The sequence below is a fragment of the Lingula anatina genome, chromosome 3 (genome assembly GCF_051362555.1).
Source record: "Lingula anatina isolate TDL-2025a chromosome 3, LinAna3.0, whole genome shotgun sequence".
NCBI classification, from domain to species: domain Eukaryota; kingdom Metazoa; phylum Brachiopoda; class Lingulata; order Lingulida; family Lingulidae; genus Lingula; species Lingula anatina.
In genome coordinates this window covers 27,258,580-27,276,544 of record NC_141769.1, presented here as the reverse complement: position 1 = coordinate 27,276,544, position 17,965 = coordinate 27,258,580, and the positions used below count along the sequence as shown (strand labels likewise).

At 34.6% G+C, this 17,965-nt stretch overlaps 4 protein-coding genes across 7 annotated transcripts; 3 read left to right on the top strand and 1 right to left on the bottom strand.

The window, feature by feature from the left end:
• Positions 1-2: 2 nt before the first annotated feature.
• LOC106167942 (uncharacterized) lies at positions 3-6,937 on the top strand. 2 transcript variants are annotated; one of them, XM_013546847.2, is made up of 8 exons: positions 3-246; positions 803-971; positions 1,833-2,033; positions 2,899-3,065; positions 3,450-3,627; positions 3,890-3,991; positions 4,447-4,670; positions 5,129-6,937. In XM_013546847.2, the coding sequence occupies exons 1-7, from the start codon at positions 154-156 to the stop codon at positions 4,650-4,652; spliced, it is 1,116 nt and encodes a 371-aa protein (XP_013402301.2). In that variant the 5' UTR covers positions 3-153; the 3' UTR covers positions 4,653-4,670; positions 5,129-6,937. The 2 variants fall into 2 exon arrangements, with proteins under 2 accessions (XP_013402301.2, XP_086865398.1); XM_087009272.1 differs by having other exon boundaries at positions 103-246; positions 816-971.
• LOC106167941 (26S proteasome non-ATPase regulatory subunit 5) lies at positions 6,737-17,594 on the bottom strand. Of its 3 annotated transcripts, none has more exons than XM_087009265.1 (9): positions 17,398-17,594; positions 16,883-17,027; positions 16,467-16,599; positions 16,099-16,122; positions 15,935-16,014; positions 13,244-13,496; positions 12,613-12,801; positions 8,317-8,426; positions 6,737-7,398 (listed from the first exon to the last, which is right to left on the bottom strand). In XM_087009265.1, exons 1-9 carry the CDS (start codon positions 17,580-17,582, stop codon positions 7,000-7,002), a joined length of 1,518 nt encoding a protein of 505 aa, XP_086865391.1. In that variant the 5' UTR covers positions 17,583-17,594; the 3' UTR covers positions 6,737-6,999. The 3 variants fall into 3 exon arrangements, with proteins under 3 accessions (XP_086865391.1, XP_086865393.1, XP_086865392.1); XM_087009267.1 differs by having other exon boundaries at positions 13,340-13,496; XM_087009266.1 differs by lacking the exon at positions 16,099-16,122 and having other exon boundaries at positions 15,935-16,038.
• Positions 9,948-12,454, top strand: LOC147763157 (uncharacterized). The gene is made up of 4 exons (XM_087009275.1): positions 9,948-10,174; positions 10,693-10,843; positions 11,182-11,256; positions 11,580-12,454. Exons 1-4 carry the CDS (start codon positions 10,037-10,039, stop codon positions 12,071-12,073), a joined length of 858 nt encoding a protein of 285 aa, XP_086865401.1. The 5' UTR covers positions 9,948-10,036; the 3' UTR covers positions 12,074-12,454.
• Positions 13,844-15,871, top strand: LOC147763156 (E3 ubiquitin-protein ligase TRIM32-like). Its single transcript, XM_087009277.1, has 2 exons — positions 13,844-13,967; positions 14,514-15,871. Exon 2 carries the CDS (start codon positions 14,757-14,759, stop codon positions 15,600-15,602), a length of 846 nt encoding a protein of 281 aa, XP_086865403.1. The 5' UTR covers positions 13,844-13,967; positions 14,514-14,756; the 3' UTR covers positions 15,603-15,871.
• Positions 17,595-17,965: the final 371 nt, after the last annotated feature.

The window sequence follows — 17,965 nt, the reverse complement described above, 5'->3', positions numbered from 1 at the left end:
TAGAGGGCACTTAAAATAGATAAAAATAGCAATGACGTATTGCCTCGTTTTCGTTGACGGGAATTCCCATTGAAGGAATTCCCATCATTGCCACTGACTCCGACTGCTCACACTGCGTGGTTTTCTGATCGGTTTTCTTTTAGAACTTCGGAGATGTCAGATCAGTTTCGTAATCTCATCCAGATAAACGAAGAAACCTTATGCAAGCACCTGGAGCCACATCGAGTTCTCTATCGGATGAGCAATGTAAGTATAGCATTACTTTATGATGTGAATCACACATGCAATTGATTTTATTCGCATCTACTGTACACACTTATCTTGTCTATAACCCAGGGGCTTTCCAGTCGTGAATATTGCAATGCCACTCGACTCTCCAGACGTCAGAAAATTCTAACAAATATTGACATGGATTAGTTGTACTGTTGGCTGAGTTGTCACCTTTAGGGAATTTTCTTTTTTAATTACCACGGCTCACACTTACGGGGATTTCCAAGCATAAGTTTAGGGGTTCACATTCAGTCACAGAAATTTTAATAGGCGTTTAAATTACTGTGCAAAAACTTTTTTGTGCTGCTTTTTCACGGGATACAAGGAAGTGTTTCATTTTATGGTATTTGTTAGTATGATCATTTTTTCCCCTTAAAAATTTTTTTGATGTCAGCATTTGATAAACCATTAAACTTTTGAAAAGAACCTGTTGTTTGTCAGTTAGGAATGAAAGCATAAACATTTTAATATTTTTACATGTGGTTGAAATCATTAAACAAATTTATGATAATAAATGAATATAATTTTTCAGGTTTTTACTTCAGAGGATGAGAAAAAGATACTAGATGGAGTCACTGCTTCAGAAAGATCCAGGATCCTGTTACAGTGTTTAATGACAAAGGAACCATGGGCATTTGAAGTCTTCATCGGTGCATTGGAAGACCTTGGGCTTATGCATCTTGTGGAGTTACTGAGGGCAGGTAATATGATGGATCGAAATAGTTGCATGTGTATACTAGTATATACTTGTATATATAGGGTATGCACTGTGCATTATGCATAGTAGCCGGAGTTATGATCTCAGAACACAGCACTGTGTTTGATTAAAAGTCCTTTATTTTGCCAAATGCATTGGTACTGTATTGCATGAGTGTTTGTAAACTGGAGGCTACTGCATACTGCATGAAGTAGTTCACCAGTTCACCAGATAAGTCATCTATCCAGAATGACCAATGAGAAATGTTTTATCACACAAAATATACCACAAATTGTTTCAAACCTGTACCCCCTTAATTAGCTAAATTATCAACACATACCCTATGCACAGAATTAAATTTGATATGCACTAAAAATTATTTGATTCAAGTTCCATACCATTTTACCATTTTAGTATTAAAAAAAAAAAAAAAAAAATATATATATATATATAGCAGTTATAGAACAAGTGAAAATAAACTATGAATTACAGACTACATGTATGCAATTAATTTTGGACTCAATATACAGTAATTAATGTCATACATGACACATTGTGACTGAGAGAGTCCCATTGGGTATTTCTGTTACCCATGAAAGCCACTTTTTATTTCCCAAGATGCATGAAACGTTTGTATTTTTGTAGGCATGATCTGTGAAAACCCCCATTCCTGTAACTCTTTATGCGCCTTTTTACTCCTCATTTTTCTCAGTGATTTGTGATTTTCAACTGTTATTTCCTGCTTTTTCAACGAGATATGGATAAAGTTTTATTTAATGTGAAATTGATGGTTTTTATCCTGACAACTGGATCCCCCCCCCCCCCCCCCCCTTCAACAGGACATTCTTGTGAATACTTTTTTAAGGTCTCCACCAGCCAGGGATTTCAAGATCACAACAACCTGAAGATGCCAATCTCCAAGATGACTCTGTCACTAGCAGCAGCCCTGATACTGTGGTTGAGGATATGACAAAGATGGATGAACTGAAGGTGCCTGTATTGGAGAGTGCAGGGCCCGAAATGATCACAGAACAGCCCACATTTGGAGAGCAGCCCCATGTTCGAGGTACTAGTACAGTCAATTTGATTTGATTTCAAAAAGATTATTATTAATCTACTCATGAATTAATTGGGTTTCTATGTCTGAACCTTTGTTTATGTGTGCACTAGCATGTGTGTGTATATGTCAGTGTCTGCAAATGAACTCATATAAATTGATTTTTTTTTATTTGCACTTAAATGTAGTCAATAAGACACAAGACTTAAATTTACTTGAAGCGAGCTTGGATTCCTTTTAATGCATATAAACCACTTTTACTAGTTTCTTACATGTGTATGACTCAAATAAACCAGAATAAAGTTGGCATACCAAGGGAAAAATTTAATCTCTTGATCAACCATAAAAGAACTTTAAAACAACACCTTTATATTTCTGGCCTTAATTGACCTACACTTGTTCATTCCTCCAGTTCATAAAAGTCTGCCGAACTGATCTGTATGATGCATTACTCCTGTTAGCACAATATCACAGTTATTCACATGAGTTGCCAAAAAGGAGTAATATGGTATATATAGCAGGGGCGGATTCAGACATATTTTCTGACAGTCTTCCAAATTATCTTTGTTGATCCATTCTTCATTTTTGACCGTCTTCCGACAGAAAAATTAGTTACCCGTTAATGTAAACTTGAAAATCTGACCGTCTTCCGGAAGACCCAGAAGACGGCCTAAATCCGCCCCTGTATAGCACAGAAAGAAAGCAGAAAATATTAATTCAAATATCATTTTTCAAAAAATAAGAAATGCCCTTTGGTATTTCTTTAAGTTATGCTATTTGAAATGGTATGGAAGAGTTTGGTTGGGTTTTGTGGCAGAAATTTGACTTCAAATGCATCTTTAAAAATTCACACAATTCATTTTGTTTCCTACAGAAAGCGCAGAGGGTGCTTCAGCTACAACTGAATATTTTGGTTTGGATTTTTCTTCAAATCCTGCTGCATATAAAGACCTGGCTGCAATGCCCATGATGACAGAGGAAGAGTTGGAAACATTTTCGAACAACCTTAATATCAGCCCCTCTGCCAAGCATGTGTTTAAGGTACTGAAAGAGAGCATCCATGTACAGCTGGAATGTGGTTGTGCTTCACAATTAGACTTACTGATTGTACTTTATTAAATATTGTTTAGTTCTGAAAGGAAAAGGAAAAAAGTCACATATGTAAATTATCAGTTTTAATATAGCAGGGATGAATTGAATCTCAAATAAGTCCTTGAAACAGCCGATTCCATATTTTTAAAGACCATTAGAGTACTTCTCTTTAGTTATCAAAGGGTGAACCTTGAAATTATTAGAGTACCTCTCTTTAACGATTAAATAGTGACTCATGAAAAACAAAGTCAAGACCTTCAAAAATTAGAGAATCAAGGAAAATAAATTTAACAAGATAAAAATGTAAATGATAATTTTAAAAAATATTTTAAGGGTGAGAAAAATATCAAAGAAGTCCTTGAGGCAGTGGATGCTGTATCTCCAAAGACAGATCTCGGACTACTGATAACAGCTTTGGTGACATGCAATCGAAGGGATTTGGCAGACCTGCTGCAATCTTTCATTAGTCAGCCATTAGAGTCAACAAAAGATCAAAAACCATTTGACAAAGGTGTGAGAAACAACAAACCAATAAAGTGCTTTTGAAGGCTTTGCATATTAGCAGCATTTACTGTTGTAATATAAAATCATTGAAACATCTGATTTGCCCTTGGTAGTTTTTTTTTTTTACTTTGGGATCATAACAAATGAAAATTTTGATTATTTATTTTTTTAAATAAAAAAATGTCACAATTGTAATCAATGTTTCACAGTTAAAATGGAAAGAAAGCTATATATACCAATACAATATATATATTTTTTATGCATTTCAGAGTCAAAGAGGAAACTTGAGCAAGCTGAGCTGCATATATCACAAGTTCCATTTTCTAAGATAAATGAAATTGTCTGCCATGTCAGCATTACAAGTGACGATGGTCAGTAGCTTTTTTGCTTCGGTTGATCAGTTTGTTCAAATCATCAAATTAATTACACACACGTCAAATCGCTTACTTTCATTGTTTGTATTTCCACAGAAATGGACCTATTAAACCCATCCTTTCTTACCACATGGTCATTTGTTTATTGTTCAAGTGCATTGATGTATTGGCTCGTAATCTTCAGTGCTTTTATCAGCTCTCACATATTTGTCATGTACAACACATTATTCTGTGTATTGGCAGCAAATATTTTGTAATGATGTGAAATAATGACTCAGCTGAGTGGAAACTAAAAAAATTAATATAAAACTTTATTTGTATACCAAGTTAGATGTTGCAGTACTAACAGTATCAGATAGTACTGAGATGTGTCAATTTAACAAACACAAACACAGAAAGCGAGAGAAAAAGAGGGAGAGATTAAACATAGATATTTTACATGTTATTTTTAGGAAAAGATTGGAGGCTGGCAGCTGAACTGATGGGTATAGAAAATTACCAGAATCTTATCGCACTGTGGGCGCAGAGTGAGAGGCGGCCATTTGAGAAAGTTTTGGCTTGTTGGGAGAAAAAGATGGATGCCACGGTAGGCAAGTTACACGAGATTCTACTTGCCATTGGTCACGAGAGATGCGCATCACTGCTGATGGATTTATGATTTCTGAGTAAACACAAGGTGAATTATTGTTTTTACAAAGTATTACGGTTTCTTTCTTTTTATTTATTTATATATTTCTTTTCCTTATTAATTTTTTCATCACAAGTAAATATTTTTTACAAAGAATTAGGATTTATTTCTTTTTATTTATTTAAATATTTTTTCCTTATTAATTTTTTCATTACGAGTAAATATTTCAGGACAGATTGGAATAATTAGCAGTGCCCACATTCAGTGGAAATTGTAACTGATATTCAGTTCAAAGGCATTTATTGGGGATTAAAATAAAAAAAATAAAAGGAGTTTTGTGAATGATAAATATTAAATGGCTTACTAGTAAATATAAATATATGACAATTTTGCTATTAACTGTATAAATTAAGTTAAGGTAAAAATGTTAAGTACATTATTTTGTAACAGAAGCTGTGCTGCAACTCGTTTTAATATTTTGTCCTCATTTTATGTTATTATTTTAGGTAAGGAACATAGAAGCACCTCTGCAACTGGAGAAAGGAGTGTTCGTTACCTAACTAACTGATGCCGCTCAGATCAAGATATATGAAAACATGTTGAGTGCAAACAGACCTTGCTGTACATGTAGATTTTAGAGGCTGTTCCAAAACTCAAGATAAAACTTACTTAATGCACTATGAGGTAGTATTGTATTACAAAGTTTTATATGGCCTCTAGTTTGAAAGAAATGGCTAAAAATTCTGGGCTTATGTTCCAGTCTCTCATAAAGTTGTTACTGCTTTTATTACATTCTTATGTCATATATTTCCATAAATGGTGTCTAACATATCATTGTATAGGTGTTAATAGTATATATTTTTATAGTTTTATGTTATTCCAGAATTTGAGATTAAATCCAGTGTAGTGGAGCTTAAAATAATGGTATTACCAGTAAGATATATCACAAGGTGGGTAATGGTTGGGGTGGTACGGTAGATAAATGTTTGTGACTGGTCCTCACAAACATTTTTCCACATTCATTGGTTGATCCCATTATATAGGCCACTTTGTGTACAACTTTTTGCATATAGGCCTCTTTTAAGGTGTGGTGTATTTTCTTATAATGTATATACTAAAAACATTATTAAAAAGTTAAATATGACATAAAATATTCCATAGTTGTAAACATGCCCTAATTTCCTCAATACAAGTGATGTAACATGTCAAGTGCATTGTACGTCATATTCAGCATGCAATGGTTATTTTATTGGTGCAAAATTATGTATCGCTGATGATCCTTTTAACCACCCCTTACGTTTTACAGAGCATTTTCTTGGAGTATTTCCTATTTACTGACTCTGAGAGAATTGAAAGTATAAATATATATTTTTTTTTAAGTATTGTCATAAAGCAATCAAACTGCAATTACAATGTACTTTACAAGCCAAAGAACACAGTGAACTTAAGTGAATTTTAGGAGATACTAATGGTCCAGAGAACCTGCACTACAGTACAAGAAATGTGCAGGTCCTCCCAGTTCTGAGCTGGTCCGAACTAAATATTTTGTTCTCGTTAGTCTATGTTTACATGTTATTTATTATTATTATTATTATGTATTGTATTTTCACATAAACCTTGTCAGTCCAGAGGACCAGGGATATGAAAAATCTTATAGGTCCTCTGGCATTTCAAGCAGCCAAGACTAATTGGACAGGCACTCTCTCCATGTCTGAATTTTTTCCGTTTTTTTTTTTTTTTTTCATTAATGAATGTTATACACTCAAGTTATTACAGTGACGTACAGAATGTCCTTGTCAAGAGCTGCTGATCAAATTAATCTACACTGAAATGTGTCTTCTTCTTAGTTCCAGGTTGAAACATACATGTACTTACATCTGTGATAATACAATTTGTCTTTTAAATAGTCAAGTCCATTATTTGGGAAAAGTGTATGAAAATCCCAAGAAAGCCTATATGTACAGAAATTTTATACTTACAGCTTACAGAAAGCACAATCCCAAACAACATTTTATTTAACTTGCAAAAACAACTATCACAGATGTCCTTGTGCATTTTAATGAATATTTGGTTATCTTGTTTTTTATTATTTTTTTTTCCAAACTTCAATAAAATGTATATTAAGAGAAATACACTTTTATTATATTTCTTTGGAATATACTGACATAAAAGTTGTCTATATAAATTCATTAAATCCAGAAGTTTCACTGGAGATATCAATGGTTCTATCCATGCTTTCTGGTCTTTTATCAGAACTGTTATTATGAACTTTGGTGTTTATCAAAAATTCCAGAATAAACGTATTGGAAAAAGTTTCAGCTTTGTTTTTCAAATAATTTCGATAACCAAGCTGATAATGGAAAGCAGTTCAATAAAGCTAGTTGTCTCCTTCCGAAGCCACTGAAGACTCAGTCCTTACATAATAAGGCCCTTCCTTGTGGTAAGTTCGAAGACGTAAGAAATATGGCTGACCAAATATCTCCACAGCCGTAGGAGATTCAACAAGAGTTTTAACAATCTCAAATTTTCCATCTTTTCCTTCCTTTGTCGTTTCTGTTGATCGGTCCAGAAGGTACTCTGTAAACCCAGGGTGTTCCTTAAACATATGCTGTCCCCAAGGTTGGGCGGCCACGACAGTGTAAACATTCAATGCTGCAGTCTTAAGCTCGGTGAAAGGCTGCAGGGTGATATTGTGAAGAACCTCCATGGGCTTTGGAGAGATTCTTCTGAACCAAGATTCTGTGAGATTGAGTAACTCTTCAGTTTGGTCTGGTACCTTTTTTAAAAAAATATATATATATATTGGCAGAGGTAATAAAAACTAAAATAGAAATTCTACATAGTTGTCCTGTAAGTTCAATTTGGCATGGGGTAATTTCTATCATACTGACATATAAGTAGTTTACAATAAGATGTCAATAAATGCGATGTTCTACATCAATGTTTATAATTTTATTACTCTAACCAGCAGACATTGCAATCTTTCAAATTTTGTCTGTAAAACATTCAGTACAAAAAGTATAGCTCCTTCTGCCATTCTGATTCACAAATTTAAAAAAAAAAACAGGATTCCATACTAAAATTCACCATTAAAACTTTCCTTTAAATGCACCATATTATGTCTGATTCATCCACCCAAAAATGCACCTATTGCAACCAAATTTTCTTTAGGAACTAAAAAAGATTAATGCTTTCAAGTGAAAATCTAACTTAAACACATTGGCCTGTACTTATGAAAAGGAAACCCAATTGTTTTTAGGAATTAATTGGCAGGATTTGGATCAAATATCACGTCCTTGGTAAAATATATAAATAGTGCTGCCCAATGCATCAATATATATATATATAGGAAATACATGTAAATATGATTGAAGAGGTTCATTTGAGTATGAAAATAAATGGAATCATGCTCTTTACATACATGAAAACTTTTTTCCTAATTTAGGGGAGGGGGGGTCTGATGAATTCAACCACAAGTCAGTTATGTGATAGGTAAAGCACTGATCTTTAAAACCAAAAATATAAAGTAAAAATGATAAGTCAAAAGCACAAAATATTTCACTCACAAAAACTTTCTGCATTGTATATTATATCAAACTGTTAACTTACAAAGACTCAAATAATTTCACAAAATATGTCTAAATTAAGCTACAACAAAACAAAAATTGTAATACATTCTCTACCAGTTTGTTACCTTCAGTTTCAGTAGGTTTGCCACACTGTTTAGTGCTATCACCCTCTGTTCTGATGGAGGTTCCTTGACTAGCTTTCCAATTCTCTCTACTGCTGCTGGAACCACTGGCCCTAAAAATCAATAATAAAAGTTCATTTTAAAAATACAGTATGTCCAATTAAATGAATTTCTATACAACTGAGCGCATTCAATGTACTCATCATTCATTATTATAATCATCTTCTCAAGAAACTTTTTAAATTTACTGTTGTGCATATATATATATATATATATATATATATATATATATATAAAACAACCACACACATCTATCTGGAACATGCAACTTTGTAATTATGCCTATAAGACAAAATGCAGGGATATGAAGAGAAAACTGTTTTACAAGAGAAAAATAATACCCAAGGACAGTAATGGAAAGATACAATGGAAATTCTCACTGACGGTTTCACATGGTTTCCGCGGCCGGTAGCTACAATGACTGGATGGATTTAAAGTACAGAAAGGAGGGTTATTCTCATTAAATGCTGAAACCTGGGAATGCCACGCACTCAAAGTATGTTACAATATAATTTTAACAAGAACTTGAGAAGTAAATCAGTGATTTTGATGTGTCTGTTGCTATCAAATACAGTAAAATAAGGTGACATATGTGCCCTAATGCCAGAAATGAGTTCCTTAGTAGTGTGCTGGCAGGCATTTATTATAATGTCAAAGCAGTTACTATTAATCAACATTCTGAACTTTTCCAAACAAACAAACCAAATGATATACAAGTCAAGTACATCGAGATACTTAAAGAAAAGTTTTAATGTCCTTTGGGAAAGGAAGTCTTCTTGGTTCAAAGTTTGAAAGCACTTAGGTCCAAGTATCCTTTTATATTCTAGAAACTAGAAAAGCACTTCGAGCGCAGACCTCCACCAAGGCAGCAATTTTTTATTATTATTGATTATTGATTGATTATTGATCCAGATCACCACCAAAAACTAATCATCTTTTCCTTGGCTCATCAAAATCAGTCCATAGCTTTTTGAGTTATGTTGATGACAGACAGACAAACAAACAAACAGACAAACAGGGGTGAAAACATAACCTCCTTGGCGGAGGTAATAAAAACTAAAATAGAAATTCTACATAGTTGTCCTTATGTAAGTTAAATTTGGCATGGATTTATTTCTACCATACTGTCATATAAGTAGTTTACAATAAGATGTAAATAAATGCAATGTTCTACCTCAATGTTTATAATTTTATAACTCTGACCAGCAGACATTGCAATCTATGAAAATCTGTCTGTAAAACATTCAGTACCAAAAGTATAGCTTCTTCTGTGATTCTACAAATGATTTACAAACTTAAAAACAGGATTCCATACTAAAATTCACCATTAAATCTTTCCTTTAAATGCGCCATACTAAGTCAGATTCATCCACCCAAAAATGCAGCTATTGCAACCAAATTTTCTTTAGGAACTAAAAAAGGTAGACAATTAATGCTTTCACGTGAAAATCTAACTTAAACACATTGGCCTGTACTTATGAAAAGGAAACCCAGTTGTTTTTAGGAATTAATTGGCAGGATTTGGATCAAATATCACTTCCTCGGTAAAATACTGTATATAAATAGTGCTGCCTAGTGCATCAATTCACACAAGAAGTCGATTCCCCTGGCAGTCGATTCCTCTGGAAACTCTGCAGCTTCAAAAGGAAGATCCACCATTGCCATGAAGCAGAGAAGTATTTTCTTTCTCTTTGTTTGTAGTTTTCTTCTGTTTTCCAATATCAATTGTAGACCAGATGGGAAAGATACAGAGGAGGAAGATAGCAGTGCCAAAGACAGATTGATACTTGCTGAGCATGAGGTATGAGGAAATTAAACCCACCTTTCACAAAATATTGTTTCTTTACCAAATTCGTTTTGCTGAACTATGTATCACAGCACTCATTATTTTTATTTTTTCAATACATAAAGTGATTAAACAGATGGTGAACAAAAATGTTAACCCTTTTTGATTGAAAACAAAGGATGTGACATTTCATTAACATCTAGACAACCACAAGTAGTCTGGCATAAAGGAGGGGGAGGGCAGACAGACCTGAGAGAAAAATATGTTTAACCCCTGGCCCCAACCCCATCTTTGCACAAAAGAGCAAAAGAGAGAAGACACTTTAGGCTTACAGAATCTTGTTTTCTTTTCTAAGAGGGTTTGGGAGCAAAAAATGACAATGCAAATTTTCTTGTTCCGTTCTCTATGCGTTCTCTATTTGCTAGTTTTTTATATAGACCGTTATACTGGACGATAAAATTTAATTTAGAAGTAAAGATGTAAGAAACCATCAACAAAATATACATTGTTTCATAATGTTAAGTATATTTCAGAAACAAGCTGATCAGCAATACGAAAAAGAAAAAGAGGACGGAATGAGCCTTGCAATTGAGAGTATAAAGAAGGCAATTGATTCCCATGAGCACATACGACAAAGACGCCAAGCCAATGTCACGAAAAAAGTGCGTAAATCACAACAGCCAGGTAAGGGACCATCTCATCCAGCCCTGTACAACACACTGGCTCCATCAACTCAGGACACATCTAACACAATATCAGCTAGTCCATTTAAATCTGCCCATTTTCAGCATGTACTGACACACCTACAAACAGTACTTGTTTGAACTCAAATAAATCCAATACTTTTTCGATTTTTTTTTTAATTTTTAAAAAAATTTCAAAAATTTTATTTTTTTTTTCTTGGAGGGGGGGAGATAGGGAGTGGGAGGGTGTCTAAAGTAAAGCATAAGGTAAAATATATCATTATTAATCTGATGATATGAATGCATGAAATATGATACAACTATATTTCTACATTACAGGGCTTGCAGGTGGCACAACCTACATCAGATGGGGAAGAACAAGTTGTGCAAAAGGAGTAGAACTCATCTACAATGGCAAGTATTTGTATTAATTTGCTTGGTAACTTAGTTTATCTTCATTAACCAGGTTATCTTTTTTATACACACAATCAAAAACATTCTAATAACCTGTTATTTGCATTAAAATTGTTAAGTGTTAGATGAAGACCTTGTACTGTATGAGGATACCCGGTTGCATGTAAATAAATCAATCAGCATACTGTATTTATCCTGGGGTGCCACAGCAAAATTCTTTCTAAGTTAAAGTGCATCTTTTCCAATGATTTGATAATTTAAAATGGAAACGTGTGTTGAGAATTGGAGTATTAAGTCAATAAACATGAATTTCTTCATTACAGGTATTGCTGCTGGGTCATGGTTTAAACACGCGGGCAGCGGTAGCAACTTTCTCTGCCTGCCACACCAGCCTGAATGGGGCACACACAAAGATGGCTTCCAGTCAAATTCCTACATATACGGTGTTGAGATGGAGATTAACGGCTATGACCCCTTCCTGAAGACAAACACTCCCAAAACAGAAAGACTGAACCAGGAGACCGCAGTCTGTGCTTTGTGTTACGTCCCCACACGCGCGACCACAGTGATGATCCCTGCCATGAAAGCGTGTCCAGCTGGCTGGACCATAGAGTACAATGGCTACATCATGGCTGCCCATCACAGTCACCACAGGGCTGAGTACGTATGTGTGGACGAGGCCCCAGAAGTTAACGAAGGAGGGGACGGGGATCAAAATGGGGCATTGTGGTATGTCGTGGAAAGTGGCTGCGGTACTCTCCCCTGTCCTAACTATGTGGCTGGCCGAGAATTGGCCTGTGTTGTCTGTACAAAGTGATCACCGGTCACATGTTTATGCTTACAGTTTGAGCAGTAGCAATCAAAACTATTTACTTGATGAATTGTTAAGCGATTCATGTCTTGTATTGACTTCATCAACAATATTTACACTATTCACCAACAGAACTGTCTTCTACAGCATTCCTCACTAGACAGAATAAGTGTTAAGATGTGTTAAGTGTGAACATCTAGTAACAAGTTTTAAGATGTGTCAGTTGTAACAATTTATTGTAAAAATATTGTAATGCAGCTACCGTATTTACAAAGTGGAACAGTATTAAATTTGTCAGTTGTGATTGTGTTTAAGTATAAAATAGTGAACATTTTACTGGAGACAGGTTTGCTTTCTACTGTATTAAAAATTCAACTGAAAAAGTTTCTTTATGTCTCAGTGAATTTATTATAAAGCACTGAAAAAATACTGGGGTAAATAAAGACTGATTACCAGCATCTTCTATTTAATTAAACTATTATAAACTGAGTGCAGAATTAATTATACGCAAGCAAAAGTGTTAGTAACATAGAAGAGATAAATACCCATTTTATCAAAAGTCAACTTTCCCTCTGCAGTGCTTCCTATAAACCCCAGGGTCTGGACGGCCACGCCCCTCAGAGTAACATCCTGGCACTCCAGATAAGAAAACACCATGTTCACAAAAGTCTTGTACTTGGTCATGATCTCTTTAGGGTGAAGGAAGGCAACACTGCCAAAGAATTTGATGAGACCTAAAAAAAACAATAATAACATAAAGATCGATTGAAGTTACATGTACCTGTACATTCAAGTTCTTATGAATCCTAGGTACTTTTTTTTATGTCACTAATATGATAAAACTAAAAGTTGAATGCAGATTGAACAAGATGTGTGATGCTCTAATTTTAACAGAAAATTACAGTAAATCAAATCTTAAAAATAATAATTTGAATACAATATCCTAAATCTTAACCCTCTTAAATTCTTTATAAAGTCATATATCATTTCTCCACGTAAGTACTGACTGACTTGAACAACATTTCACATACATTATATATATTGAACTCAACATGTTTATATATATATATATATATATATATATATATATATATAGTATATAATGCTTAATCATTAAAAACAAACAAATAAACAAACACTTAAAAAGAAAACACATTTGAACCAACTACAAGTTACCAGGAAGCAGAAGTCCCATCATTGGGTCAGACTCAATATTTCCCATCATGGTCTCCAATTTTCCCAGAACCCCTTGCTGGTCCAGATACAACAGACCATGTTCACACATTGCTAGCTGTGACAGCATTTCAATACAGTTCAGCTGAACCAAGATGTCATCTTTATACATGTCATTGATCAGTGGCTGCAAGAAGCCATTGCTTGAGCACATCAACAAGGCCTCCGGGGAGTTCTGGGAGATCTCTATGAACACCTGGAGGAAATAAGATGAATCAAATATTTTTGATTAATGTCTCACATCAAAGAATTACTAGAACATGCATGAATAAAAATGTCTATATAGATGTGAAATCATTAGAAAAAAATTTGAAATTTCACTAAAAATCTCTCCCCCCCCCCCAAAAAAAATTCAAAACATAACTTGAACTGCAAATAGTCTATCTCACAGGCAATTTTTCTACAAGAGCATACACAAAAATATGAATGCATATTGTGCATGTAATAATACAATCAAAGCCAAATGTGGCCTGAAAATGAAAAGCATCTGCAGCTATTGTATAGCCCCATTATATCTGAAGCATAATATTTCAATAGACATGGTATTCAACAGAACTGGTGCACAAACATTTGGAGGCAAGAAGTAGTGGTTAGCCAGCCACATACTGGTATGTGTGACAGGGAACTTTATATTACATCAAGGAAGGTCACACAACTTGTATGATATGTAAGTTAGGTAAAGGGTTTCTGAACTACCAGTAAATGTAATTCACTGTCAGTTAAGCAACCACATTACATAAAAATAAGCTAGAGCTTCACAATTTCTGGTCAATGTAAAGAGTACATGGCTAGCTAATTTATTTTTAGTGTATGCTGTTCCTTTGGCCAGTATATCATTTTTCACTGTGTGTTTAGCATTACAAGTATCAAGAGGCTGATGTACATTTCTCTCTCTATGGGCTGGGGAACCAGTTACCCACCCTGTATCTTTTACATGCACACATATCTGTAAATATAATAACTGCTCCATGTGGTAGTGCAATTAATACTGGTACCCCTTGTCTTGGGGGTTTTAGAAACTTTAAGATAATAACTTTTTTAGTCAGAATTCATCATACTTGGTGTGAAAGTCAACTGCAACAAGAAACATGATAAACTGATGTCACTTGACCAATGTGTCACATACTTATGCTGTTTTTTTTTTTTTCAATTATGACTACCTTAATTGTTAAGCAAATACATTTTTACAATAATAATTTTTGTTTGATTTCAGATATCATCCAAATTATTCCTTACAGTCCAATATAAATTCTACAGTTGTGATATAATTCAGACAGATATCCAAGCAGACATGGCTCAATTTGTAACACATTTTCATGGATCACATACAAAACATGAAACATGATTAATCTTTTACTCAGTGATGGAAGGGTTTTCCATGAATACTTATTCTATACAAAAGTTACTCGCATATTGCCTCACTGACTGATAAAAAGCAGCCATGAAAATATAAAAGATGTCCAGACCAAAATTGCTAAAAGCATCAGCCACGAGATCATCCGACAAAGCATTCTATTCCTATGCCATGGCCACAGACCACACCGGCAGTCGCATCTACGTAAGAGAAGGAAATGAGAAATCATGCTCAGTTCTTGAACTTCTACGTGGCAGCAATGGCCAGTTTAAGACCTGCATTCCAGCGACTACTGGAGGATACCACAATATGGCTGTGTCTGACTCAGGCCATATTTATCTCTCTGACAGTGTTGACAAGGACTTAAAAGTGTATTCACCGACAGGTGTGCTGTCAAATAGTTTTGGAGGCCATGCCCTTCAGAAGCCCGGGCCTCTGACTATAAGCAAACAGGGACATCTTCTGGTGTACGATAAGCAACATCGAAGTGTCTTTTCATTCAGTCCCGACAGTGGACATGTGGTGAAAGTAATACACATTAACAAAGATATAACCCCCTTCTGCCTGACTGTTGATAGAGCAAATGAAAATATCTTGCTAACAGATCATGACCACCACTGCTTCTATACTCTCTCACTGGACACTGGTCAAGTTGTTTTTAGCCACGGCACCCCTGGCCGGAGTGGGTCCAGTAACAATCAGTTGTACTACCCCTCAGGGGTTTGCACGGATGGACATGGTCACATTTTCATTGCTGATCAATGCAATAAGAGGGTGGTCATGTTAAGTCTCAATGGCCAATTCATCAAACATTTGCTCAATGAGATGGATGGACTTAGGAAACCTTTAAGTGTAGCTATCGATTCTGAGGGACATATTGTTGTGGCTGATCAGTTTAAAAATCAAGACAGATGGGCCTACGCCCTTAAAACATTTCAATACTGGTAAACAATTAATATCTGGTAAAATATCTGAATCACTTTTTCACAAGAAAAAAGTGACAATTTTCTTTTTAATTCAGTATAATATATTGAATATATACTGATATATGTTATTAAAAATAATTATTTATTGATAATGTATTTAGTCTTAGGAAAAAACTTTAACGATAACACTAAATTAATGTATTTTTCTCAGAAGTATTAAAACTTAATTTTTTGTAATCTGCAATGAACACTGAGAGTACTTAGTTTAAAGAGTCAATAAATGTTAACTCACTAATGGTCAATTATTATTCTTATTATTAATTTCTAAAATGAGCTTTTTTCTGTTATTCTTACCTCATGTACCCTATACCTAGTTATGTCATCTTGTTCCATCACACTGCGGAGTTTCTCCAGCATAACACCCTGTGACAGACCTTGAAGGCAACTCATATTTGTACCTGTAAAATAACAATCTGACATATTATACAGTTTCTCCAGTATAACACCCTGTGACAGACCTTGTAGGCAACTCATATTTCTACCTGTAAAATAATCATTCCATATGTTATATAGCCAAAGTAAGAAATGACATTCATGTAATACAGAAGGCACAAAATGCAGTGTATAATCATGTCAAATCAGGCAAAGAAGACTACCAAAATGGCTAAAATTCTTAATTTCAGTAGCCAATTCAGACTCAAAAGCATGTTTGTAAAACAATTCAATCAAAAATATCACTAAGTTAAAGCCAATAAGATTTAACATATATTATGCTATTTTTTTCAAAATATTGCTTCTATCTTCATAAACAATAACAACAGAGACAAACAATAACATCCTCAAGCAACAAAGAACAATGACACAAGAATCAAACACGTTTACCCACCTAGATTGATCAGCACCTTTCCAGCAGCCTTGGCGACTCCAATACTTTTATCTCCCAGCTGTTTGATAATAACTAGCAAGATGTCAGAATATGTCATCAACTCTGAGGGGTTTTCCTCAGCAGCTCTCTGAACCTGAGGATGTAAATGGCCTAACTATAAGTTGTCAGTTTTGGCAAAATATTTTGGTTCAATGCATAAGTGCACTTGTCTCAGGCAGTAGATGATGCTTTTTTTTTTTGTTTTTTTTTAGTACAGAAAGTACAGCAAATCACATAATCAACGAAGTGTTAATCCAGCAAAACACATATAGGTCTAAAATAAAACAACACTTTGTATTTAAAATTAAGTGCCTTTTAGGTGCCTTTAAAAGAGTAAAGAAGTAAAGAACAAAAGGGAAAAAAAAGAAGAATGTTACCTGTTTTAAGCAGACCTCCCGAACAGGCTGTTTTGGATTCTCCAAACCTCTCAGTAATTCTTCATTAAAATTAATAAGCAAGGCCTGTGTCTGGAGGGCCTCCAAGAGTCTTCCCAATATGTCACAACATGTCTGAACCTCTTCGCTTTAACAAAAGAATAGCGATATACCATTTTCTTGTTGAGTTATACATGTAAATAAGGTCGATCTACAAAAGCCTATGAAGTACATGGAAATAGGGCCTTCATTCACAACAGCACCACCAAATATAGCGGTATACAGCTCCATTGTCAAAATTGCTGTCTCATCGTTATGGATATGTATTGGCTAAGAAGAGCACCATAAAAACATTTCTAATAACTAAACATATCATTTGCATTTGCTTTGTATGTCATACCTAGCAAAACCCATTCCCATCTCACTGTGTTTAAATATATTCGTCCAATATTATTTTTACAATGAAAATTCGTCTGCATGTGCCAAAGGGACAGCATCACGCTGGTTTTTAAGCTCACCTGTTGGAGGAGTTTAAACAGTCAAAAACTGAGCTAAATGACACGTCTGGGACAACGTCACGAAGTGCTGAAGGGTGGACTGCAAAAAGGACGGTTTTTATCTGTATCAACGTTTTCAGTGGATCGTCAGAATTTGGCAAAGCATCTAACAATGCAGAAATGTTCATGCTGCCGTCTCCAGCCATCTTTTTCAAGACAATCCCAGACCAAGTCTATTTGTTTCCGGTGCATGTTGCCGCACAATATTTAGCAATAATAGGTTCTTTAATTTTGCCCCTTTTTCAATTGAAAATTCATCAATTGTCTTTCTTTCATTGTCGTTCCAGATCGTTCTTTTCATTAATCGCTTCTAACCCAAAAAATCCCTAGGGACAGCTTTTGGAACTAAAGCGTAGGCCTACCTGTGCTTTTTGTTACTGTATTGACAGGCTAAATTATCTAAACTGGAAAAAATTTAAACAGTTAATGAATGACTCCTTAATTTTCACATTTCTTCGTTATACCCAGTATATTTCAGGAGAACAAATTAAACATAAAAGAATTTTGATAATTTTTTCCTAGCGTTAGA